General features: G+C 47.8%; 1 protein-coding gene across 3 annotated transcripts; it reads right to left on the reverse strand.

The window, feature by feature from the left end:
• Positions 1–582: 582 nt before the first annotated feature.
• On the reverse strand, positions 583–27,166 carry SUPT5H (SPT5 homolog, DSIF elongation factor subunit). 3 transcript variants are annotated; one of them, XM_037133352.2, is made up of 30 exons: positions 27,101–27,166; positions 26,760–26,837; positions 25,201–25,363; positions 20,807–20,872; positions 20,248–20,259; positions 19,674–19,743; positions 19,484–19,552; positions 19,311–19,376; positions 18,982–19,012; positions 18,582–18,650; positions 12,704–12,955; positions 11,301–11,390; positions 11,130–11,200; positions 9,444–9,549; positions 9,121–9,214; positions 8,894–9,030; positions 8,233–8,388; positions 7,980–8,126; positions 7,011–7,157; positions 6,799–6,924; positions 5,337–5,421; positions 4,684–4,803; positions 4,497–4,599; positions 4,283–4,410; positions 4,076–4,181; positions 3,482–3,640; positions 3,206–3,374; positions 2,887–3,090; positions 1,073–1,168; positions 583–999 (listed from the first exon to the last, which is right to left on the reverse strand). In XM_037133352.2, the coding sequence occupies exons 2-30, from the start codon at positions 26,832–26,834 to the stop codon at positions 856–858; spliced, it is 3,261 nt and encodes a 1,086-aa protein (XP_036989247.1). In that variant the 5' UTR covers positions 26,835–26,837; positions 27,101–27,166; the 3' UTR covers positions 583–855. The 3 variants fall into 3 exon arrangements, with proteins under 3 accessions (XP_036989247.1, XP_036989256.1, XP_036989264.1); XM_037133361.2 differs by having other exon boundaries at positions 27,115–27,151; XM_037133369.2 differs by lacking the exon at positions 20,248–20,259.
• Positions 27,167–27,188: the final 22 nt, after the last annotated feature.

Raw genomic sequence — 27,188 nt, forward strand, 5'->3', positions numbered from 1 at the left:
GGAATTAAGGGTTGTGGACACCTCTGGAAGGGAATGGACTGGGAGTACCTCTAAAGTGGGCCCTATCTTGTACATTTGCTTCCTAAACCGGGTGGTGGGGACACGGGTCCTTACATTTTTTTTTTAAACATCAGAAATATATCTTTTGTTACATTTGTAAAAAGACGTGACTATGAGGAAGGTGAAGGAAGGTCAAGGTACTAAGTGCCATTCTCTACACTGTCCCCATCCTGTGAGACAAGCTACGGCAATGCTGGGGGTCAAGAGAAAGGACCATCAAATGCTCTACACTGCACCACAGGAGGGACTTGGGTTTCCTGGGGGACACTGACTGATTTTCACCCAACTCAAGCATGAGTTAAAATGTAAGTTCATCCATCACATGGCAGGCTCTGTTCCAACAAATTCTTTCCATGTCTTCTCACACATTCCTCTCAAGGGCCCTCTGGTGGAGGCAGTATCATTTTCTACACGGGGAAACTGAGGCTTAAGTAGGACCTAGTCCACAAGACCACACACAAGGAAGTGGGGTCTACAAAGTACCCCACTTACAAACCAGACCACACACACACAAAGGACTTTTTGATAGCTTTTTATTGAAAGACAAAAACATAAAAGCAAGCTGGTCAAGGGGAAATACAAGAATGTAGGGACCCTCCCCCAGACTCTACTCATTCCCATGAACATCAGGGAGAATGATAGGAACCCAGAAAGGAAAACAAAGGAAATCCTGAACAACCAGGATAGGGCCTACTCCACACCCAGATCCTCTGTCATGGCCAAGGGCCAGGGAAGGAAGGAGGGACACCCTCTTATCTGCCAGATATCTACTGAGGTCCACCTGCCTGGCCTGCCTCAGGCCTCCAGGAGCTTCCCCAGGAAGCGGAGGTTGAGGATCTTGAGCTGTTCATCAAGGTCCATGCGTACGATGCCATCCTCACCATCGATGCTTAGCAGTACACCTGTGGCTTCCCGATCCTCACCCAGAATCACCTTTACCTGGAGAGGGGGACGTGGAGTCAGGGTCCATGTCAATAGTCCAGCATTCCCACAACTCCTTGCCCCTCCTTACCTTGTTGTTCTTGGTGGGGGTGATGGGCTCCAGGTGCTCACTAGAGATGCTGACAACTTTCTCACTGTCCTTCAGGTACACGGAGCACATGCCTCCCTGAGGGTGGGGATAGCCTGGTCAGCCTGGCCTGCTCCCAACATAGGACTGATAGTCATACTTAAGACACAAGCTCGGGGCTCATTCTAAGAAGTCACTTTCCCAAGGTGACATAAAGCAGGAAAGGCCAAGACTGGGCCAGGTTCCAAGGCTGGATGGAGTCTATGGTGTATGGAGGCGGGGTGACCAGATCAGCAAGGGAAGCACCAGAATGAAGCTCAGGCCAGCCAAGAAGACGCTTCTCAGGCACTTAAATCTTCAGAACCCAAACTGGCTTCAGCTTCTTCCCTGCCCTTGTTCCTCCCGTCTCCAGTCAGCACTCTGCACCTTGTCTTGGTCAGCTCTTTCACTGACAATGTCCAGATGAGGCCTGTCCATACAGCCGCCTGAGAATCTCTCCCACCCCCCCACCCCCGTTTATTCCTCAGGCCCTGTAGTGCAGCCTGAGCTTCCCCCAGGCTTCCAGCCCCGAGTGTCACCACCTCAACCCATCCCTGATAAAGCAACATGATGAATTAATTCCAAACCATATATCTGATCCCTGCTTAGTTTTTTCCATGACCTCCCAGTGTCCTCAGGACACAGTCCACGTTCCCCAGCTGGCATGTGTGCTGGCCCCAGCCACTTCTCTGGCTTCATCACAGTCCACCTTGGTTCTTTATGTTCCAACCACAATGAACATATTTCAGCTCCCCCAGATGTGCCAGGCTTTCCCTCACCTCTAGGCCTCTGTGAGTCCCCTCTATCTGGAACACACTTAACCCCTACCCCAGCCACTTCTCTGGGCTTACTCCTATTATTCAGGTCTCAGTGCAGGTATCTCCAGAAGTCTTCCCTGATCCCCTGAAAAGTTGGTAAGATGCCTTCTCTGGGTTTACATATGTCCTCTTGCCCTCTGGGGCTTCCTGTATCCCAGGTCTGGCCACTCAGGCTGCCAGTGTCAGGGACATGTCTGGGGATACGTCCCACCGGAAAAGTGAGATCCTGAGGGCAGGGCCTGGAGCTCTCTTGGTCTCTGATGCTTAATTAATTCAACTAATATTTACTGGAGGGCCAATGAGATGCCAGTTTCTTGTCTAGGAACTGGGACTACTTAGGAATAAAACACAGGATTAGTAATCAAAGAATCACCAGGGCAAACTAAGCCTTTAGACAGAAGTGGATAACATGAAAAAGAATTACATGGACCTGTAAGAAACACACCTGAAATAAATAGCCTAGGTGCTTCCCTGAGGATGAACAGAAGTTAACTAGACAAAGAATGGAAGGAAGAGATTTCTAGACAGAGGAAAGTGATGAGCAAAGGTCCTCAGGCTAGAGGGAACTTGGTAACTGAAAATGGAGAGGCAGGTAGCGCTGCTGCAGGCAGAGCCTAGGGGCTGTGGGTACCCAGGAGAAGCCTGGCACAATGGAGCAATCAGTCTGTGTTACTGAATTGATCTCAGAGGAGTATGTCATGAAGTTACCATACTCATGGATGCCAATCACTGTCCCAGGCAGCTGTGACCCCAATCATGAGCACAACAGGCAGAAAGAAATCCCAGCCTTGTGGAACTTGCATGCCAAACCTTTCCCCATCTTTTTATATACAGCTATAAACGAGTACTGAAAGACGTGGTTAGACAATTTAAAAAAAAGAAAGACAAACAATAACCACAGAGATTGGGAACCCCAAAGGAGAGGGTGCCTGCCCATCCACCAGCCTGGGCCCCACTTACCGTGACACTGCGGATGACACCTGTCTGCCCCACCACCTGCGTATCCAGGTAGGTGTCCCGCACCTTCACCTGGATGTCAGTGGTTACCCAGTCACTAGAGTTCTGCTCAATGCCTGAGCCTGGTGTGTGCGGGTTGTAGCCACCAGGGGAGGGGGCTCCAGGTGTCATCGGACTGTAGCCAACAGGGCTTGGGCTTGGACTAGCCTGTAAAGGAATTAGGAGCAGCGTTGTTGGGAACAGATCACCTGGCATGGCTGTCATTAAAGGCCTGAGGCCCACCCTACCCCACCACCTCAAGGGTATGCCAGCTGACCAGCACCTGATAGGCCATGGGGGAAGGCGTGGGGTGGTAGCTGGCTGGAGAGTGGGTGTTCTGGTAGCCAGCTGGACTTGGTGCCACCTGGTGGTAGCTCTGGGGGCTGGGACTGGGCTGGTAGGAGCCTTGTGGAGAGGGAGCAGCATAGGGGGAAAACTGGTCCGTGTTGTACCTGCAGAGACAAGGCAAGAAGGGAGCATTTGTTGAGACTGGCGAAGAGGTGGTGGCAGAGAGGGGAATTTGGGCAGGGGTTATTAGGGCTAGCCCCATTGTACTCACATGGCTGGTGTTCCTGGCGTCTGCGGGTTATACTGTGGGTTAACCTGTGGGGATGAGGGGTCTGGATAGCCAGGTGTTTGGGGATTGGGAGTACCCCCATAGGCCTGTGGTGATGGGGTGGGCTCATCGTCAAAGGCGTACTCATATTCTTCCTCAGCCCTGTTGGGGAAGAAGTTTGTTGAGAATGGTGATCACAGCAATGTAGCAAATTCTTCCAGGACACCACTGTACCCAGTCAAACTGAGGCAGCTTCACCCTCACAGCAGCCTCATCCAAAGGCCTCCATTTCACAGATGAGGAGACTGGGAGTCAGAGATTAGGATGCCAGCCCACAGTCACACGCCTTGTCACATGACCAAGGTCACACACTCTGTCTCCAAAGCCAGGTTTTAACCACAGTGTGCTACTGTGGTTAGGCCAGAGAGACTATTTTACCACCAGCCATGCCTACTCCTCAGACCAGCCTGGAGCTGGGAGCAGAGAATTCGGGGTGGGTCATACAGACCCCTCTACTCCCCAGACACCCAGCATAACCACTCAGCATGTCCCCAGGAGCTCAGGAAAACTTGGCCCCCCCAAACTCCTGGTCCTCACCGTGATGGCGTGTTAGGGTTGTTGGGGTCCCAGGCCCCACTCTGGGCTGGAGTACGGCTGCCATCATGCAGGGGTGTCTGTGAGCCATAATGCGGGGTGCGGCTGCCTGTGACAGGAGAGATGCTGTATGCATCGGTTCTGTCCTGTCTCCAGTCACGGCCCCCCACCCCAATCACCCCTCCTCCCTGTCTCCCGGGGAGTGCTCACCATCTTGGAGAGGTGTCTGAGAGCCATACATGGGTGTGCGGGAGCCAGAACCATACATGGGCGTCTGAGAGCCATACATGGGCGTCCGCCCATAAGTTGAGGTCATGCCACCCGGGCGCCGTGAGCCCCTGTGCACACAGAGAACTAGAGAGGTGAGTAGGGCCTTCTCACCACCTGGTAACCCCCTCCGTGCCCTGCCATGGCCCAGCCTTACACTGTGGTGAGACGCTGACGGTCTACAGAGATGGTCTGGCAGGTGGAATGCAGCTCCACTCGGGCCGTGGACTCCGTGGCATCCTTCACCACACCGATGTAGCCTGGTAGGGAGCAGGAGGTCACGCCGAGTGGGGCTCTCCCTCACCATTCCCCTTCCCAGGCCTCCATATGCTATTGAAGATCACCTTTGTAGGGCCCCTGGGAGATGCGCACAGTCTGGCCAATGAGCTCATTGTCTCTCCGCCCCCGGCCCCTGCTCATGCCACCGCTGCTGCCACCTGGGCTACCAAAGCCACCACGCTGACCTGAGGAGGGAAGAGAACATCACCAGTCCCTAGAGCTGTGACTTCTTGTATTCTTTTTTTTTTTAAGATTTTATTTTTAGAGAGAGGAGAAGAAAGGGAAGAAAAGAGAAAAGAAACACTGATGTTCGAGAAAAACATTAATCAAATGCCTCTCACACTCCTTCAAGCCCCCAACCCGGAATCTGGCCCACAACCCAGGCATGTGCCCTGACCAGGAACTGAACCAGTAACTTTTCACTTTGTGGGATGACACCCAACCAAATGAGCCACGCAGCCAGGGCTCCTTGCCCATAGTCACAAAACTCTCTTCACCTGCTTGACTCTCCCCCTCCCCTGTTAGGTTAAGAGCCTCTTCTAGGCTTTCCCATTACGGCTCTTACTACCCTGGGCTGTCATGGTAGAGTGAGATCTGGTCTCCAGTGGGCTGTGGCCCCATCAGGGCTGAGCCAGCCCAGAGCAGGTGCTCAGTGACTGTGGGCTGAACAACCTTCCTCCCCCATCCCACACACAGCCCCAGCCCGACTCCCCCTCACCTCCAGCACTGGGGTGCATGGGGCTGCTGATCCGGGGGCTCATAGGGGCAAAGCCGCCCACAGTGAAGTTGGTCACATCTCGGGGCTAGAAGAGGGACAAGAAGTGAACTGGCAGGCAGGGTCTGGGTGACTGACTCACAGACTCTTGTGCCAAACTGCCTGCCTGCATTTGGGAACAGATCCTGTTTGAAGCTTCTGGCAGCCATCATTCTCTTTTTCCGGGGACAAGGCCTCAATTTCCTTTTGGTGAAACTGCCACAACCCCATGCCATTGTGGGCCTGTTTAACAAGAGGCTCTAGGCAAGGAGTGGGACTAAAATGTGGTAGTTAGGAATGTAAATCCCCTAGTGCAGGAGTGTCAAACTCATTCTTGCTGGGGGCCGTATCAGCCTCATGGTTGCCTTCAAAGGGCCAAATGTAATTTTAGAACTGTATAAAGGTAACTACCCCTTAACATTTTTAGCGAGAGTTCAGCACTGCCACTGGGTAGAAACAAGGTGCCGGGCTGTATAAAACAAGGTAGAGGGCCAGATGCGGCCTGCGGGCCTTGTGTTTGCCACCTGTGCCCTAGTGACACAAAAGCTGCATACCATGATCTCATCACCCCACTTGCGAGGTCCTAAAGAAACCACCTCCTGGTCCCAACTACCCAGATCTCAGGCCTGATTTACTTTCTGATACCTGGTTCTACACAACCTTCCTACAAGTACTATCCCAAGGTCTTTGCACTTGCTGTTCCTGAGATATTCATGGCTCTCCACCCCTTCACTCAGGATCTGCTCCAATGTCACCACCTCAACGAAGCCTTTAACTTCTGTTTAGAGCAGCAGCCCCCATCATTCTCTCCTATCTCTACCCTTTATAGATCACAGTAGTTTAAAAAATGGGAGGGGTGTGTGGGCGGTAGAGGGTGAAGCTAGGAAAACTTTCAGTATAAATGCTAATTATACATATTTCTCTTCAATGCCAGCAAGATTCTTTGGGGTTTTCTCACAAATACAAAGAAAATAATGTAGAATGAAAGTGAAATATACCATATTAACAATGTATTTAAAAATAAATAAATAAAATACAGCAGCACCCCATCCCCACCATTCTCTACCTCCCTTTCCGGTTTTATTTTCCTTGTGTTTCTCATCGTCCCACACTGCATGGAGTACCATGTATGTACTTGTCTATCTGTTGACCTCCAAAGCAGCAGCTCTAGGAGGGCGGGCAGCTTTGCCTCCTGTTCACTACTGTATCTCCAGTGTCTGGCACCTAACAGGTAGGTGCTCAATAAAACCACATGAAAAAATAAATGATTTGGTAAACAGCTCAGAAACCCAATATGCCTTTTTTTACACTTTGCCAAGGACCTGACACTGACATCTGCCCATTTTTTGTCACTCCTGGGGTCAGGGAAGGCCAGAAAGCTGAGCCAGGTACCCATTAACACAGAGTGCCACCCTGCCCACCTCACCTTTGAGCCTCCGGCCAGCACCAGGTGACGTGTCTTGCAGACAAACATGCCCCCATTCTCCACCAGTTTCTTACAATGCAGAAAGGCAAAGCTACGGAAAAGATGGCGAATCTCGCCCTCCCGACCCTGGAGGAACAAAAACGGTCACTCTCGTGGCGACGTGCCACCCCTATTCTTTTGGACACAGCTGATAGGCAGGAGCTCATACTTACTGAGTGGGGGCCATCAATGACCTTGACGATGTCTTTCACATGGATGTTGTTCTGTTCCGAGTCCAGGGCCACGGCAAAGCGATTGTCCTTCTTCCGGGTCACAGCCTGGTGCCTAACAGTCACCACCTTCCCGTACATATTTAGCACCTATGGAGGGAGAGGGGAGATACTGAAGGGTTAAGAGTGGAAAGGATGACATGGAGTAGGGTTTCCCTAAAGTGAGATGGTCCTTCCTTTCGAGAGCCTGCAGGGAGCTCTTGGGCAGGTGAGGTCAGAGTGCCAACCCCAAGGCACTGGGTCAACCAAAAATGTTCCCCATCATTTGGGAGAAGACTCCACTCCGCTGATTAAACATTAGGGATTGGAGAGATGGGCAGAGGAGGAGATACTAACTAAGCTAATGTCTACCTATCACTCTGTACCAAGCAGGCCCCATGCTAAATTCTTCATTTAAGATTTCAAAACTTCCCTCTGAGATGGATGCTGTCATGATTCCCATCTTACACAGGAGGTGTCTCAGGCCCCGAAAAAGCAAGTCAGCAGCCCAGGGTAACACTGCACCAAAGTAATAGAGCTGAGATGTGAATCCAAAGTCCAGGTTCTAAGCACTATGTATGCTGTGTAGCTACCACATCCATGGGGAGGAGGTGAAGGGAAGAGGGTACCTGTGGCACCCCACCCTTCAGCAAGCACTGAATGTCAGGGTGCATATCTGACCTCAGAGATTCATTTACAACTACTCAAGTAAAGCTGCCATTACCTCTACTTTACAGGGTAAAGAACTGAAGCAGAGAAGGTAACTGACTTGCTACTTGCTTAATCTCACATAGCCAGTTGTGGGTGACAGAGGCAGGTCTGCAACCCAGAGCAATCTGGGCTCTTGGCCACCACGCTCTGCCGCCTCCCAGGATGAGGAGCTTGAGAAAGAGTGAAGCCCCTAAGCCCTGCCACTGAATGCAGCACACGCACCTGGAAGGTCTCCCGCTCCAGTCGCACAATGACACCCACGGTCTGGGGGTCCAGCTGCACCAGCTCTCCCCATTCATGCTGGCCCCCAACATCCACACCTGATGCCGTCTCCGAGCAGAGCTGCAGGTCCCGGGGGAGCACTTTCAGCTGCCAGGAAAGGGGGAAGGGTGAAACAGGACCCAAGTGGCTGGCCTGCCTTGCCTGAGCATTCTCCTTTGGGTATATATGCTCACCTTTTACTCTTCTGACCTACCTCATGCATGGTGAGGTCGGAGAAGAGGATGACAAAGTTTTCCTCTACTCGCACAATTAGGCCTGTGTCACCCTCAAATCGCCCAGCAATCACCTTCACGTGATCCCCCATCTTGAAGTACTTCCTAAGTTCCTGAGCTGGGAATTCCAGCATGTCCTAGAGATCAGGTGTGGGGATAACAAGCAGATGAGAAGAAGCTACCACAAATCACCTGCCCCATCCATCTTCAGAATCCACTTCAGTTCTCAGAAAAAGCCCTGGCCAAGACCTACTCCAGGCTCACACCACTGAACCAAAGACCACCTTAGGCCACCAGTACAATCCTCAGACTGCCCCAAAGACAGCTGACCTCAAACAGAACATCAGCCTAGACAACTCTTCACCCCACACAGAGCCAGTCTGTCCCGTAGACATGACACCAGACTAGACAGACACCACCTCAGACCCACTGGAGACAGTCTCACCTTAGACACACCACACTAGCCTAGACAAGCCCTCAGACTCACAGACACACACACACAGACACACACACACACACACCACCACCACCACCACCACCACCACCCCAGCAAACTAAACCCAGTAGCCACTTTGGATTACTCATGGTTACAATATCACCCCCTTAACCCAGTACATATGGGGAGGACAGTAGGGGACCCACCTTTAGGTCCTCGTGCTTGGGCATGATGGTGATTTTGTTGCCATCCACACTGAGAATCTTGCCCTGCAGGTTGATGAGCTCACCCTCACAAACCTCCACATTGTCCCCAGGTTGGAAGTTATGTTCCCGTTCCTTCCCTGTAGGGGCAGACATGGGGCTGATTGGGGGGCTGCCTGCCATGGGCCATCTGCTCCTCCTTGGCCTAAGTTACAGCTAAGAGCAAGTACCTGTGCTCTCAGTCACCACCTCCAGGTCAATGCCCTCTGGCTGGTCCTCAAACTTCTCCAGCTCAGAGAGTGTGGGCTTCACGCCCTCTGTGATCTAAGCCCCAAGAGACAAGGGGAAGAAGAAGTAGACAAAGGTCAGTGTCACAGCCCAGCTGAGTAGGCTAAAGAGACAGGGAGTATTACTGCCCTAGGGACACTAGTGACTTGAGGATTACCCAGTACAGACCCAGATAACCCACTGCTCTGGGCTCGGGGTACAAGAGGGAAAACCTGGCCTCCCCATTCCCCACTGCCATCAGCATGAACCCCTCCGAGACCCTCACCACAGCAGACATGGCAAAGCTCTTAAACAGAAAGCCCTTCCGGCTGTAGCGGTTCCCTTCGAAGATGAGGAAGTCACCATCAGAGGCAACATCGCCCCCCAGGGACCTGGGGTTTTGTGAGGGAGAGAAAATTGGAAGGGTATGTTAAGAAGAGGATCTGCTTTTTAATTAAAAATAATTTTTTGGAAAAAAAAAAAGAGAGAGAATCTGCTGCACCTCCCTCCTCGCTGGCAAGGGGGGCAGAAGACCTCAGGTGACTGATCCATCCCATCCTAACACACACCCTCTTGGCAGAGGGACCTCTCACAGAGCCCAAAGGAGGGGTCCACCGACCCCACCTCTCTGCACGCCCATGCCCTTTCCCTGCTTTATTTTCAACACAGTACACGTCGCCCTCCGATGGACTACTGTTTGATTCACCTCCCTAACCAGGATGGCAGTCCAGAGGGGCAGGGACTTATCTTTTCTCACGCTTTCCCCTGTAAGTGTCTGCACAGTCAATAACAACTGGACCATCATAGACAGTCAATACGAACTGGACAAAGTATCAGAGTTAACATTCACAGAGCACTCAGCCCCTGCCTGGCTTACACACGTACCACCTGAATGACTCTTCCCCAAAGCCTGTGACATCAGTAATATGAGGAAATGACGCTCGAAGAGGGCATACCACATAGCCCAACTACGAGTCTGAGAGTCAGATTCAAACACAGGCAGAGGGACTCCCAAGCCTGTGCCTCAACTCTTCTGGCCCTGCATGTGGGGTGGGGTGGGACCACTTAGTTGCTGCCCCATGCTTTTACAATGGGGAGGAAAAGCCTCCCCTATTTCCCAAAAGGAAAATGCAAGGAAGAGCTGCTCATTCAAATGTTTTCTCATTCACATGGTGAATCTGGGAAACAGACTGGCATACTCTGCTGGGCATGTTTGAGTACTGTTGCCTCAGCTCGCTTGGGGGTAGGGAGGGGTCACTCTGGTTTGTTCTCTGCCTCACAGTAAAGGGAAGTCCAGTCGGGTGGAGACCAGTGGTGTAAATGGGCCCAATTTGGGCATAGCAGGTGTCAGTCGAAAGGCACATTCTGCAATCTAGACAATGCAAAATTGTCTGGCTGACTCCCAGCTGGTACCAGAGTAAGACCAGAGGGAAAGTGTCACTGACAAATCTTGTTCCTCTACCTCCTCTTCTCCTGCCCCTCTTGCCCCTGTTGGAAGTCCTGGTATGCCTGGAATACTGGAATCCCTGAGCTGCTCTGCTTTCTATCCAGCTGGGGAAATTAAGGGAGACATCCTGAGGAAAAGGAGCTCTATACCCCCATCTTGGTTGCCCAGGCATCAGGAGATCAGGGAGAGACTTTATAAAGCCTGACACATTGATAAATCCCTTTTCAATATATGATACCATTAATCACACTTACTACATGAAATGTGATACTCTGGGCACACATGCAGATTAATTTATTCAATTCTCTCTACCATCTGAGGAAGCAGGGCTGTCATTATCAATCTTTGTAAGCAGAGGAAACTGAGGCATGATAATGTTAAGTAACGTAGTTGAGGCTATACTGACAGCTAAACACTCACAAACTAAACCTGCACAGGGTTTCATTTCTGTGAGGGAAACTGTAAAGGCACGATCTGCACCCTAGCTCTGGGGACTCAACCCAGCCAGTCCCCAAGGACACTCACCTGATCTTCTCAGCATCAAACAGCCTCTGTGGGGGTCGCTTAAACTTCTTCCTTTTGGCAAACCAGTCTTTCTGTGGAGGAAAAGGGGCATGGGTGGGAAGGATGAGAGAGGAGGGCTTGGCCACCAGCTGGGATAAAGCATTCCCTCTCCCACACACAGCCCCATGGTACCAAGCTCATGCGGGCCTTGATGCGGTCATAGTCAATGCGTGGAATCATCTTCAGAGAGATGGTGTTTTGGCTGGGCTCCACATAATCTACCTGAAAAGGACAGGTGAGTGGTCAGGAAAGGGCCTGTCCCTCCATCCCTAACCCCAGACATAGGAAAGGCAAAATGATACCAGAAAGGGTAAGGGAGAGAGGGTGATGGGTAAGAAATCTGACTGCTAAACTAACACCTCCCAAATTCCCTCCGAATTGGACTCTGAAATGGACTATTCATGGCCTGCTTGACACCTCCACTTGGCTACCTAAAAGGTCCCTCAAACTAGCACAACCACAACTAACCTCCTGATTTCCTCCAAACCTGCTCTCAATCTCTTCCCACTCCATTCTTCCTTCTCCTCAGGCACACCTAGGAGTCATTTTTTTTATTGCTTTTTTTTTTTGGACAGAGAGGCGAGAGAGAAACATCACGTGTTGTTCTGCTTACTTATGTATTCATTGGATGCTTCTTCTATGTACCCTGACCGAAGATCGAACCCACAACCTTGGCCTATTGAAACAATTGTCTAACCAACTGAGCTACCGAGCCAGGACAACCTGGAAGTCATTCTTTACTCCTTTCTCTTTTACCTCCATATCTAATCTGTCAGCAAATCCTGTCAGCTGTGCTTTCAAAAACTCGGATCTTTTTCCTCTCCTCTGATGCTCCAACCGTAGTCCCATCCCACCATCAACGGCCACCTTTACCAAAGCATCACTGGTCTGTCTCCTTGCTGGTCTCCCTGCTCCTGTGGTCCCATAAAGTCTATTTAAGGGTTTCTCAGCCAGGTAATTTTTTGTTGTGGGGGGCTGTCCCATGCATTGTAGAATGTTAGCAGCATTCCTGCCATCTATCCACTAGAAAGAATCAACTCTCCAGCTGAAAAAACCAAAAATGTTTCCATGCATTGCTAAATATTCCCTGAGAGCAACATCCCCCGTTTCAGAACCAGTCACCACAGTAATCCTATTAAAACCAAAATCATACTTCTCATCTTACTCCAGTAAAAACTGAAGCCCAATGAGGGGCCTCCCTGAGCTCATGTCCTGCCTCAGCTAGAGACAGTTCTGTCTCACATGCTGTTCCTTTTGTCACAATACGCTTCCCCAGTAACTCCACATGGCTCACTCCCTCTCCGCCTTCAGATCTTTACTCACATGTTGCTTTCATCAAACACAGAAGATGGTCATCCACTTCCTGTGTGCTCACAACAAAACCCAGGCTCTGATTTTCCTAATCTGAGTGGGGTACTGCTCTCTCTATCACAAAGGGGGCTGGGGAGGTCAAAAGGAAAGGAGAGGAGAGAGGAGCAGAAATGTGAATATGAGTCCTGACCCCCTCAGCCACCCCACCCGACCCCACCAGTCACCTGTGCGATGTCATCCTTGTAGATGCCCCGCTTGAGGCGGACCCATGATTTTGGTTTCAGGTTGGCCACCTCCTTCACCACTTTGAGCACATCTGTCATCTCCTTGATGGGCACCATCTGCTGGTTCCAGTACCCAAGCCGCAAGTTGCCCACGCCCTCAATGGCTTGCTTCACATGGGTTTGCTTGTAGGCCTCCACATAGATGTAGCCCTTCACATGCTCTGGTGCCACTACTGACTTAATCTGTAGGGGCTGGAGGGCCAAGCCCATGAAAGGAGACAGTGAGACACAACTGCTAATAACAGCAACAATGCCACCTCAGCAGTATCTCTTCCAGGAATTCATCCCACAGAAACGTGTCGGCTCAGTGACACAGACACAAGGATGTTCACTGCAGAGTTATATATTATAGCAAACAAACAAGACTAGAAATCGTAAATGCCCCCCCCAAAAGGATTTGTTAAAATATGGCTTAACTATATCATGAAATGTAACAGATAAAGGAGCAATGAGATGAATCTATACAGTGACACAGAAAGAAAGCCAACATATATTATGTATAAAAAGCAACTAGAACCAAAGAAAGCTGGAGGAGCTATACCAATATCAGGCAGAGCAGATTTAAGACAAAAATTGCTACCAGAGATAAAAAAGGATATTTTATAATAATAAAAGGGTCAACCTATCAAAAAGACATAAGATTATAAATATATGCGAACCTAACAACAGATCCTCAAAATACATTTAGAAGGAACAACTTATAAAGGACACATGGACAAAACAAAGGTGGGGTGGAAGCAGAGGAGGGAGGTGGGGATGGCTGGGCTGGGACGGGAGTGGCGAGGGTAAATGCAGACAACTGTACTTGAACAACAATAATAAAAGCTTAAAAAATACAAGAAGAATTAATAGAAATGAAGGGGGAAATTGACAGTTCACTAATAATAATCAGAGGTTACAATATCCCATGTTTGACAATGGACTGAACAACTAGATGGAAGATCAAGGAGGAAAGAGAACACTTTAGCAACACTATAAACACTGTGTAGCCCTAACAGACATCCGTATACAACACTCTTTCAAACCACAGCAGGATGACATTCCTCTCACAGGCACACTGAACACTCCCTAGGAAAAACCGAAGGTTAGGCCATAAAACAAGCCTCAATAAATGTAAAAGGGCTGAAATCATATAAAATGTATTCTCCAAACCCACGAAATTAAATTAGAAATCAGTAACAGAGGTAGTTTAGGAAATTCACCAACATGTGAAACTAACTTTTTGGGGTTTTATTTTCTTTACCAGTCACCTTTTATTCAGTACTAATTGGGGTATGAAAGATTCAGGTTGCTGGGAAAACGTCATGATCAGGCATCTGGAGTGTGCCCTCCATCTGGGCCCTCCTCACTGGTATTTGTGGTGCCCCTCAAGTGACCAATGGATTGAAGAAGAAATTGCAAGAGGAATTAGAAAATATTTTTGAGACAAATGAAAACAAAAACATGTATACTAAGATAAAACTTATTATAATGTGCCCTGGCTGGTGTGCCTCAGTGGATTGAGTGCTGGCCTGAGAACCAAAGGGTTGTCAGTTCAATTCCCAGTCAGAGCACACGCCTGGGTTGCGGGTCAGGTCCCCAGTAGGGGGTGCATGAGAGGCAACCACACATTAATGTTTCTCTCTTCCCCTATCTAAAAATAAATAAAATCTTTTAAAAAACATTATAACGTGAAGATAGTAATGCGCAGAAGTTTACAGCTGTAAATGCCAACTTAAAAATGAAAAAAAAAATCTCAAATCCATAACCTAACCTTCCACCTCTAAGAAACTGGAAAAAAGGAAACTAAACCCAAAGCAAGCAGAAGGAAAGAAATAATAAAGATCAGCATGGAAACAAATGAAATACAAAAGAGAAAAACAGTAAGAGAGTGCATTACAACCAAACATTAGTTCTTTAGAAAAAATTAACAGATTTGACAAACCTTTACCAGAATGACCAAGAGAAAAAAGAGAAAACTCAAATTACTAAAATCAGGAATGAAAAAAAAAGGATATTACTACCATTCTCACGGAATGACAAGGCAATACCAAGTATAACTACCTGCCAACAAATGAGATAACCTAAACAAAATGAATATTCTCATAGAAAGATAAACTACTACAACTAACTCAAAAAGAAAGAGAATCTGAAAAGACATGCAAGAAGTAAAGACAGCCTGGCTGGTGTAGCTCAGTGGATTGAGTGCGGGCCTGGGAACCAAAGGATCGCGGTTCCATTCCCAGTCAGGGCACATGCCTGGGTTGTAGGCCAGTTCCCAGCAGGGAACACACAAGAGGCAGCCATACATTGATATTTCTCTCCCTCTCTCCTTCCCTTCCCCTCTAAAGATAAATAAATAAACTCTTAAAAGAAAGTAAAGATAATGAATTAGTAATAAAAAAAAACTTCCACACAAACACAAAAAGCCCAGAACTAGTTGGCTTCACTGGTGACTCTACCAAATATTTAAATAATTAACAACAATCCTTCACAAAACTCTTTTCAGAAAACAGAGAAACATTTCCCAATTCATCCTATGAATCCACTATTACCCTGGTATCAAAACCAAAGACATTATAAGAAAACTACAGATCATTATCCCTTCTGAATATAAATGCAAAAATCTTTAATAGAACAGTAGAGCACCAAATTCTATAATACTTAAAAAGGACCATACGCCATGACCATCAATTTATGAAATGTGAAGACTTCCAGCCAGAATGGAGGCGTAGGCAGAAACACTTTGCCTCCTCAGACAACCAAAAGAAGGACAACAACAAATTTAAAAACAAAAAACAACCAGTACTGACAGAAAATAAAACTGTATGAAAGCCTGACAACTAAAGAACATTCATCCAGACCGGTAGGAGGGATGGAGACATGCAGCTGGGCGGAAAGGACTCTTAGCAAGGTGGCGGCTGGAGCACCAGGTAAGGGAGCTGCTGGTGGAGCCGGTGGTCCCACACTTGTGTGCTGATAAACCTGGAGGAACAACTAGGGAGCCAGACAGACCCCACAACCCAGGGTTCCAGCGCAGGGAAATAAAAGCCTCAAAACCTCCAACTGAAAAAACCTGTGGGGGTTGAGGCAGTGAGAGAAACTCCCAGCCTCACAAAGAGTTCATTGGAGAAACCCACAGGGTCCTAAAAAGTATACAAACCCACCTGCCCAGGAACCAACACCAGAAGGGTCCAATATGCTTGTGTAGCAGAGGAAAGCCAGCAGAGGGCTGAACAAGCAGTACTGTTCCCTCTTGGACCCCTCCCTTACATACAGCCCCACAATGCAATAACCAGGGTTGCCCCGCCCTAGCGAATACCTAAGGCTCCGCCCCTTACAACGTAACAGGTGCCAGAGACAAAAAAAAAGGGACCCAAATGAAAGAACAAATCAAAGCTCCAGAAAAAATACAACTAAAGCACAAAAAGATAGCCAACCTATCAGATGCACAGTTCAAAACACTGGTAATCAGGATGATCACAGAATTAGGTACCTAGAATATGGTCACAAAACAGAGAGAAAAGTAAAGGGTCTGATATGTGAAATAAAGAAAAATGTGCAGGGAATCAACAGCGAAAGAAGGAAACCAGGACTCAAGTCAACAATTTAGAACAGAAGAAGAAATAAACATTCAACCAGGACAGAATGAAGAAACAAGAATTCAAAAATAGGAGAGGGTTAGGAACCTTCGGGACAACTTTAAATGTAACAACATCCGAATCATAGGGGTGCCAAAAGGAGAAGAGGAAGAGCAACAAACTGGGAACTTATTTGAAATCATAATGAAGGAGAACTTCCCCAATCTAGCCAAGGAAATAGACTTCCAGGAAGTCCAGGAAGTTCAGAGAGTCCAAAAAAAGTTGGACCCAAGGAAGCACACACCAAAGCACATCATCATTACATTAACCAAGATTAAAAATAAGGAGAGAATCTCAAAAGCAGCAAGAGAAAAGGAGACAGTTACCTACAAAGGAGTTCCCATCAGACTATCAGCTGATTTCTCAAAAGAGACCTTACAGGCAAGAAGGGGCTGGAAAAGATACATTCAAAGTCATGAAAGGCACCTGGCTAGTGTAGCTCAGTGGATTAAGCACGGGCCTGCTAACTAGAGTATCGCGGTTCGATTCCCAGTCAGGGCACATGCCTGGGTTGCCGGCCAGGTCCCAGCAGGGGACCCATGAGAGGCAACCATACATTGATATTTCTCTCTCTCTCTTCTTTCCTTCCCCTCTGAAGATAAATAAATAAAATCTTAAAAAAAAAAAGTCATGAAAGGCAAGGACCTCCATCCAAAATGACTCTATGTAGCAAAGCTATGATTTAGAATGGAAAGGCAGATAAAGTGCTTCACAGATAAAGTCAAGTTAAAGGAGTTCATCATCACCAAGCCCTTGTTTTATGAAATGTTAAAGGGATTTAGCTAAGAAAAAGAAGATCAAAACTATGAACAGTAAAATGACAACAAACTCACAACTATCAGCAACCAAACCTAAATAAAACAAATAAAAACACACTAAGCAAACAACTAGAACAGGAACAGAATCACAGAAATGGAGATCACATGGAGGGTTATGGGGGGAGAGGGGCGGGAGGAAAATGGGGGAAAAGATACAGGGAATAAGTGGCATAATTAGTAGGCAGAAACTAGACAGGGGGAGGTTAAGAACAGTACAGAAAATTTAGAAGCCAAACAACTTGTATGTATAACCCATGGACATGAACTAAGGGTGGGGGAATGTGGGTAAAAGGGGATGTGCAGGGCAGAGGGGAAAAAAGGGTACAATTGTAATAGATAATCAATAAAGTATATTTAAAAAACAAAAATAACAATCAGTCATAACTCAAACAGGTCACTAGAATTTAGCCCAGGGCACAATGTAGAAGTCTGTGCACACTTAAAATCATAATCTGCAAACCCTACAACTGTCCACTTGGCCCTACTGACGTAGGCCTACTGCTTCGGCAGGTTAAAAGCAATGCACTCAGCTGAACACAAATCATATAAAATGAGAAAATTACCATGCAATATGCAGTTAATAGTAGCCCCATGTTTCACAAATTTTGAGGACACCTTTCATAAGATTTATCCTGGTTTCAAAACTGGGAATTACATCTATTGAACATAAGCTGCTGGACATATCCCGAGCTATTTAAATCTAATGATGCTGAAGAGCAAGCAAGGAAGGGCCCCAGAGAGGGAAAGTGGTTTCAAGGTCACACAGTTAGCAAGTGGCAGGGACACTTCAAACCCTGGCAATCTGAACCTGTGATCTTAGTGCAGCATTTGCTGCCCTGCAGGCAGGTGGCATTACTTTGTGTTTTGTGTGCCGAGTGAGCCCTGAGGGGGCAGGAACCAGCTCTGGCATGGTCACTACTGCATTCTCAGCATCTCCCAGCTCAGGGACCAGCCCAGAGGAGGGGCTCAGCACACATCTGACTGTGTGAAAGAGAAGGAAGGACTTCTCCTACAGACAGGCCTGTTCCCTGACCCCCCAGCCAAACTGTCCTATTGTAGGACTTCCTTCAAAACAGTAAAAGGGTGAAAGCTACTGAACAGGGTTGGTAAATAGGCACAGGTGACTCTCATGTAGAAAAGCCTCAGGAAGCTGGATGGTTGACTTCCAGAGGGCTACAGACACTTGGGAACCCAGTCAGACACAGAGAAAGACCAAAGACAACACCTCTGACAGGCACAGAAGAAAGCCTCAGTCCAGGAAGTGGTTGTTTTCTAGCTGAAACAGCTCTCTTAATAGGCAGTGGCACCCCTGAACCTACCCGCTCCCTCCCTCTGGACTCTGGCCAGTCTCTCATCCCCAAGCTGCCTGCCTAGACTTACCGTGTCTGTGAACTGGTAGGCAATGAACTTGCGCATCAAAGAAATGGCTGTGGCCCGTTCCTCCCCAATCTGGAAAACAGGCAGACTTAAGAGATATGAAATTGAGGACAGGACACATGAAAGGAGGCAGGAGAGAGTAAGAAAGACAGACTCATCAGGCAAGAAAAAGTAGAAGAGGAACATGAAAAGGAGAGATACATTGAGAGGGATGACCAACGAGAAAAATGAAGGTGGGACACAGTGAGGGGGAGGAAAGATAGAAGGATGGAGAGGCAGAAAAAGGATGACTAAGAGGCTGACAGGCCAAGACAACCCAGAAGAAACACAGGACAGTTCTCCCAGAGGAGGCCACCTCCCTCTCCTGCCTGCCTCCCCCAGGCCATGAGGCCAGAACACACACCTTACATTTGACAGTCCACAGATTTGGATCCCTAGACAGGACAGAAAAGAAAGCCCTTTTGTGAAACTGTCTTCTCATCATGAAACATTCAAATAATCACACCCATCTTTCTTCCTCTTGTTCCATATCCTCTCCCTTCCCCATCCTTCCACATAAAAGCAGAAGGAAGGAAAGAAAAAAGTGCCATCTTGCCCCTCCCTCCCCTCCCTTCTCATCCACCACTCTGCTTGGGTGACTCTGTGTCCTGATTTATTTCATGGAATGATCCGTATGGGCACATAACCCTGGTACAGTACAAAAGTCTCAGCACTGCTGTCCCACCCCCTTACTTGACTCCCGGGAGCAGCTGTTGCTGGGTGATGTCATCGGAGAGCTCATCAGATCCTCCATACACCCTGGAAAGAGAAGGGCAGTTGATTAGGAGAGGTGAAGCTCTGTCAGATCCCTGACCCTTCCTGCAAATGGTTCCCCACCCACCCACCCACCCATCCCATGCCCTTACGTCTCTCCCACAGATGACTTGGCGTATTTCTTCATGTAATACTCGCCTAGTTCTTCTTCTCGCTGGTCCCTGGAGTGTGAGGGGCGGAGGAAGTAAACATGAATTGAAGGTTGAAGAGAGGAGGTGGGCTGACCTGCCCCCAAACCTTCCCATGGGAACCAGTCTCACCACTCTTCCCCACCCTGCCTACCTCCAGAGGTTCTGCAGGCGGCGAGCCCCAGAACGGTCTTCATCCAGGACAACATTATCGATATTGGAGGCTGTAGGGAAAATAGGCAGATGGAGTGAGTAAGGGGATGTAAAGAGCAGGGGTCTGGAGAAAGTGGTAGGGCTAAGAGTACCAGAGGTGGGCCCTGGGGAGGAGATACCTCACTGAGGAAACCCATATCCCTCACCCTCTCTGTCTTGCTTAGGTTTCTGCTTCTTATGGAAAGACTTGGGGATGGGGCCCAACCCCTGGGAACATCCAGCTGTTCCCCATGTCACAGCCACTGTCTAAGCACACGTTGAATTCCATCCCATCCCACACCCCTGCATCCCTGCCCCCCACAAGGTTCACACACACACATACATACACACGCACTTTCCCAGGTCAACCACTGCTGGAGGCCTGGCCCCAGAACCCTCTGACTCTGGACCCTAACATGAATTAGAGACCCCAGGGCCAGATAGGGATCGGGACGAGGGAGGGTGCCAAGGGCAGGAAGGAGGAGATGTCAGGATATGGGAGGAGGATTGGGGAATCACACTTTTCAGATTCTTACCTTCAATCTCTTCTACTTGTAGGAAGAGGAGGTGGTGGTGGTGGTGGTGGTGGTGGTGGGCGAGGGCAGACAAAGTATGAGCCAAATTATAGCAGCAAAATCAACCAATGGGTTAGGGGAGGGGAAGGGGAAGGGAAGGACACAGTAAGGTTGAAAATCAAAAGTAAAGGCCAGGCACCAGGTGTTTGGGGGAGAAGCCGAAATGTATGAGGTGCACAAAACGGAAAATAACAGGGAAGGGAGCACTGGCCCAGGAAGTGGGGGGTATCTTGGGACAGAGCCCACCCACCCTACAACCCCAGAAGGGATTTATTGGGGCCCTGGGATCCCAGAGTCCTCTCCCCATAATACCTACCACCCCACAGCCCCTGCCCCCCCAACTCATGGGCCTCAAAGGAAAAGGGTACAGCATTGATCTCTCTGGCAAGGACAGAAAGAAGCAAGGTGAGGAGGGTGGGGGTTGGGGTGGTACAGGGCATGGGGGTGCAGGATGGGCTCTCAAGACCCTCTCTCTGGGTCACATCCCCCAGTGGTCTTCCAGAGGCAGGCCCACACATACCTTTCTCTAGGATGTCCTCTGCTCCATCCTCCCACTGGTCCTCATCCTCATACTCATCATCCACATCTGAAACAAGAAGGCCAAGTGGTCAGGGGCAGCAGGGGCAAAGGGTCCTCACCATAACAGCTTCTAGGAAACCTCCTCTGGGGGCTGGGAACAAACCCCTGCTTTACAGATTAGAAGACTGAGGCTTGGACAGGTGAGGTTCTTACCCAGGGCCACGAAGCTGCTCCAAGCAGCAGGTCAGGTTTCCTGTGCAGATCCACCTGGCTCTAAATCACCCCTCCCTGCAATGCCACCCACAGATCCATCTTAGAAAACACCTCAAGCAAGCAGAAAAGTTCCCTCTCAACTATCAAGTAAAGACAGGTATATAGACTTTTCTTTTTCAAACAGGGTTCAAGGTTGGTTGATTTTTTTAATTAATTTTTTAAAAGATTTTATTCATTTATCTTTAGAGGGGAAGGGAAGGAGAGAGGGAGAGAAATATCAATGTAGGGTTGCCTCTTCTGCGTTCCCTGCTGGGAACTGGCCTGCAACCCAGGCATGTGCCCTGACTGGGAATGGAACTTCGATCCCTAAATTCATAGGCCCGCACTCAATCCACTGAGCTACACCAGCCAGGGTGGTAAGTTTCATTATTATTCTCTTACAATAATAATGGCTAACACTTCCTGAAATCTTACTATGTATCTATGGCCTCACCACCCAGTATGCACCCAATCTCATCTGAAATCGTATTATGTGCCCTGCCTTGTCCTGAGTACTTGCCACAGATTACCACTGAATCTTCCTGGCAACTCTATGAGAGATATCATTGTTCCAACTTTTACAGCAAGGGCTCTGAAACCCAGAGAGGTTATCTAACTCGTCCAAAGACTCTCAGCTGGTACTTAAGTGGCACTGGGGCCTCCGGGGTCCATGCACTTAACCTCTTCACTATGTTACAAATACCCTTAAAAAAAAAAAGATTTTTAAAAAACATTTTTAGGGAGAGAAGGGAAGGAGAAAGAGAGGGAAAGAAACATCAATGTGTGGTTGCCTCTTGTCAGTCCCCTACTGGGGACTTTATCCACAACCCAGGCATATGCCCTGACTGGGACTTGAACCAGAGACCCTTTGGTTTACAGGCTGGTACTCAATCCACTAAGCCACACCAGTCAGGACACAAATACCGTTTTGTATGCATCAAATATACACTAACAACTCTGCCCTGACTGGTGTTGCTCAGTTGGGTGCCATCCCACAGAGCAAAATACTACCAGTTCAATTTCCAGTCAGGGAACATGCCTGGGTTATGGGTTCGGTCCCCAGATGGGGGTGCACAAGAGGCAAAAGATCAATATTTCTCTTGTATCAATGTTTTTCTCCCTCTCTTTCTCCCTTCCTTCCCTTCTCTAAAATTAGTAAGTAAAATCTTTAAAATATACATATACACATGCTAAAAACTTAAATAATAGTGATACTAGCACATGAGGAAAAACTCCAAAGTGTACAGGTAACATTAAGTGTACAAGCAAGTCTCTGCCCTATTTCTAACCCCACCATCCTAGTTCTTTTCCAGAGGCACCTCTGTGGCTTCTTGTCCAGAGGTAATCTGTGCATATATAAAAGAAATGGATATAAACCTTCCACCACTATTCACTCTAAATCCCTGTACAATTTAAATTTTTTTTAATTGTGCAGGGGCTTACTGATTTCAGACAGAGGAAGCAGGAAGGAGAAAGAAATAGAAAGAGAGAAACACTGATTTGTTGTTCCACTTATGCATTCATCACCGTATGTGCTCTGACTGGGATCAAACCCATAACCTTGGCAAATCTGGATGATGCTCTAACCAACTGAGCTACCTGGTCAGGGCACAATTTTTAACACACTGTTCTCTACCATCCTCTTTTTCTAAGCTGTAACACTAGCTTGGAGCTCTTTGTATCAACACATGCCTCATAAGCTATCTGACTTCTGTCCCATAGTTCATTTTACCAGGCACTATCATCAATGAACATTTAGATCACCAACACTTGCAACTGCAAAGAGGATTGCATCAAGTATCTTTGTCCTCATGTCTTTATGTACCTGTGTGAGTCTAACTGTAGGGCAAATTCCTAAAGAGGAATTGCTGAATCAAAGGGTCCCTGCATGTTAAGTGCTAATGGGTACTGCCACATCCATAGCCTTTAAACAGGCAGTGCCTAATAACACCCCTGTCACAAACACATGGGTGTCCCTAGTGGACAGTATCTTGGTCAGATGGCATACGAGTATTATCCATCTCTTCTCTTGATCTGGGCCCATCCACAATCTAAGCAAGGACTCCCTGCCCCTCAGCCTTTGAGAAAGGGCCGAATCTCTGTGAGAACCGGGAACACCCAGAGCACCTCCTAGCCCCTCTGTTCTGTTCTTCCCTGGGTAAGGAGTCCCTAGAAAATGGAGGACGACATTTCAAGTCACTCCCCTTTACAGGGGTGTGGGGGAAACAAGCGCTCTCACATACGACTGGTGGGAGCATCAACTAGTGTAATCTTTTCAGGGGTCAGTATTTGGCCACGGATATCAAAAGCTCTAAAAACATATGCCTTTTTGCAAAGCAGCTTGACTTGAAAGGATTTACCAGATAGAAAATCTGTGAGGCACACATTGGAAAAAAAAAACCTTCATGCCTGGCTGGTATGGCTCAGTGGATTGAGCGAGGGCTGCGAACCAAAGGATCGCTGGTTCAGTTTCCAGTCGGGGCACATGCCTGGGTTGCGGGCCAGGTCCCCAATGGGGGATGCATGAGAGGCAAACACACAATGATGTTCTCTCCTTCTCTTTCTCCTTCCCTTCTCCTCTCTCTAAAAAATAAAGTCTTAAAAAAACCCCGAAACTTCGTTTTCATTAATCTCCCATTGAAATTTAGCATTTCCATTAATTATGGATATTGACAACAATCCACAGTATGTTAGCAGTGAAAGCTGATTATTTTCTTAGCACATTACAGCTGCAGATATCTTTGCTATGTCAAAATGAGTTTCTTACCAGCTGTCCCTCTACTAAATCTCATTTAAATGTGTTAATAAAGGAGCATATCTATCACAATGTTCTTTTAATATTTTGATACTGCATTTTAATATAACTGTTCTCTTTGGAATCTATGAATTTCATCTCACATTTCAGAACACGACCCTGAGAGGGGTTCACAGACTTTATCAGATTTATCAGATATGCAAAAGGGGCCACAGAAATGGTTAAGAACCCCAGTCTACAAAATATCTTGCATATGTGTATCTAAATATATATGAAGGTGTTCACAGCAGTGCTGTTTAAAACAGTGAAAAATATGAACAACTGCAATGTCCAACAAGAGACTGATTAAATAAAATGTAATAGAATACTATGCAGCCACTGGAAAAAAATAGCTATTTTGATGGTGATGATGATAGCAGCTAACATATATGTTGCGGACTTAGGTGCCACAAGTTTTTCAGATAACTTTCACATGAATTAACTAATTTAACCTAAACTATGTTATGTCCACCTCCACAAGCATTGAGTAAAAAATGAAGTTTATAGAACAGTAGGTATAAGCCAGGTATGAGCCTCAGTAGGTATGAGCCTATATAATGTAAATTAATAGCCACTCTGCCGTCTAAGGGCCTACTCTATGCTGGGCATTACAGTTTGGGTTGCCATTACAGTTTTGTGTTTTACATGCATGGTCCCCCAAATCCTCAAATTACCCTAGCTAAAGTAGGAAGAACTGTTTGCCCCCCTTGTAAAAAGAGGAGAACCAGACCGGGAGGGACCCAAATATATCAGCCTCCACTACTTTGTCCTATTGTCTACTTCTAGGTCATCTGAGCTTTCCACGACAAGCACAAGTTTGTTTTTTATTTTTTTAAAAGAGTTTATTTACTTATCTTTAGAGGGGAAGGAGAAAGGGAAAGAAATATCAATGTATGGTTGCCTCTCGTGCATCCCCTGCTGGGAACTGGCCTACAACCCAGACACGTGCCCTGACTGGGAATCGAACTGTGGTTGCTTGGTTCCCAGGTCTGCGCTCAATCCACTGAGCTGCACCAGCCAGGGCACTAGTCTGGTTTTTAAAGGATGATAATGGTATTATGAGTATGTGTATCTAAAAGTACCTATACAGAAATATTTTGGGGTAAAATTATATATTTGGGATTTGATTCAACATCACCCATTGGTGGGTGGGAGTGAGAAGGAATAAGCAAAATGAGTTGGTATAAGCTGTTAACTGTTGACACAAGGCAATGGAACATGAGTGCTCCACATACTACCCTACTATTATGTGTTTGACATTTACCATAATTCTTTTAAGTACATTCAAGAAAAGGAACTAAAGGTGAAAATCCAGCCTCTGCTCAGCACTCGCTGGCCCTATGACATACCAGCCTCATCCAGAATGAAGCCACCGTGGCGGGGTTTCTTGGGAGGCCGGTCATCATCTTCCTCCTCTTCTTCCTCATCATATTCTTCCTCTTCTTCTTCCTCTTCTTCTTCCTCAGGCTCTTCCTCCTTCTCACTGCCTGCTGCACTCCGCCGCTCCTCTACCTGCAGGGTCAGGTAGGGATGGGTCGCCAGAGTCCTACACCCCAAAGTCCAGACACTAATCTCTCTACCCCCAAACTAACTGCAACTCACTCTGCTCTGTGTGTGCACTCTTTCAGCCCTGGCCAGGTCTCTCTGGTAGCCATCCTATAACAGTGAGAGCACCACTATCTACCCAACCAACATCTGGGAGCTGATGTGGACTACTCCTTCCACTAGACCTTCTTGCTAGCCTCCGCCTGGCCTTTAAATTTGATAGCGACATGAGGAATGGTCCTTGGCCCTGGTCTCTCTGCACTCTACAACTCCCTGGACCATCGCACCCACTCCCTTGGCTGTGAAAGGGAGGTCATTAACCACCTCTTGCTGCTAATTCTGTGGACACTCTCTGGTTGGTCCTTACCTACATGACATCTCACGTCATTCCCTCCCTATGAAAATGTTCTTCCCTTGGCATCTATCACATTGTGCTCTCCAGGCTTTTCTCCAACCTCTTCAACTGCTCCTCCACAGGTTTCTCTTACTCAGCTCACACCTCAAACACTGGCTTCGATCACCATGGCTCAACCAAGGGGCCACTTTGCTTCTTCCTCCATTCACTCTCTCCCTGGCCATTTTATTGGGTTAGCCAAAAAGCCCGTTTAGTTTTTTTTCCATAAAACAAAAGAGAGTTTTCGTTTTCACCAACAATTTTATTGATCTCCCCCTAAGCTATCTCCCCCTATTGGCTTCTAGTGGGTAGAGGTCAGGGGTGCTTGCTAAACATCTTCCAATGCATTAAACTGCCCCACAGCAAAGAATTCTTTGGCCAAAATGTCAATAGTACCAAAATACTTCACAAATCCCTTTAACACGTTCTATCAGTCACAGCACCTTCTCCATACACTTCGAAAATCTTTGTTGACATTCAGTTGCGGTTTTACCTTTCTTGAAATAATAAAGCATAAGATGCCAAAAATGTTGCATACTTTCTTCCATCTTCAATATTAATATGGCTACACAAAAATCCACCAATTTTGATTTTTTTTAATGCACGCTGATATGACAGCTGTCACAATACATACAATCCAACAAAATTGTTCGAATGAAGTTAAACACAACTAAACCCTACTTAGAGCCACTATATGGGAAAAAAGTGACTTTTTGGCCAACCGAGTATTTTGGCTTACTATATTCCAGGTCTTTACATCACCTCTTATCGCACTGTCCCTGGAGCATCCCTGGCCTTCAGCAGCACCGGTCTCTCTGCTTGACTTGCCTAATTCTCTCTCCCAATAGCCTGGAAACTCCCATAGACCAGAGCTCATTCTGATTCCTTCCGAGCTCCCACCGGGGTCTTTCTGCCCTGGTCCTGCCCCCGGAAGCAACGCCTCCCCCCCCCGGCATCCCAGCCACAGACCTCGGCCTCCTCGCCGTCACTGCTGCGCTCGCTGTCCTCCTCCTCAGAGAAGTTGCTGTCCTCGCTGTCAGACATCTTCTGCTCTTGCAGGAAAAAAACGGCGGTCTCACCCCACGCCCCAATTCCGAACCCCACCCCGAGCCTCAGTTTCCCCGTCGGTACTCGGAAAGAAAAGCCTCTCAGCGCACTTCCGGCAGTCTCATTCTGGCAACCGTGAACTCGAAAGAAGACCCCCTAACCCCAACTACTACACCTCTAGAGTCCTCAAATCTGGTCTCTACACCACCCTAGCTCCCGGCGACCCCCAGGCCTGCCTCATCGGCATCCAACCCACTCCTCACCGCTCCAGTCCCACCTCCGCCCTCAGAGCCAGCTGCGATTCACACGACGCCTGACCGAGACTGACGTAACCTCTCGCGAGAACGTGCC

Source organism: Artibeus jamaicensis, unplaced genomic scaffold (genome assembly GCF_021234435.1).
Source record: "Artibeus jamaicensis isolate MK-2021 breed Jamaican fruit bat unplaced genomic scaffold, CSHL_Jam_final contig_47, whole genome shotgun sequence".
NCBI lineage: Eukaryota > Metazoa > Chordata > Mammalia > Chiroptera > Phyllostomidae > Artibeus > Artibeus jamaicensis.

Bases quoted from the DNA above. Each gene is read 5' to 3' on its own strand.
- SUPT5H (XM_037133352.2), bottom strand. From the start codon at position 26,834: ATGTCTGACAGCGAGGACAGCAACTTCTCTGAGGAGGAGGACAGCGAG. The intron at 12,956-18,581 runs GTAAGTCTAGGC...TTGGCCCTCCAG, and splicing joins CCTACCAGTTCACAGACACG to CCCCTACAGATTAAGTCAGT. The intron at 8,389-8,893 runs GTGGGTCCCCTA...CCTGATCTCTAG, and splicing joins CCAAGCACGAGGACCTAAAG to GACATGCTGGAATTCCCAGC.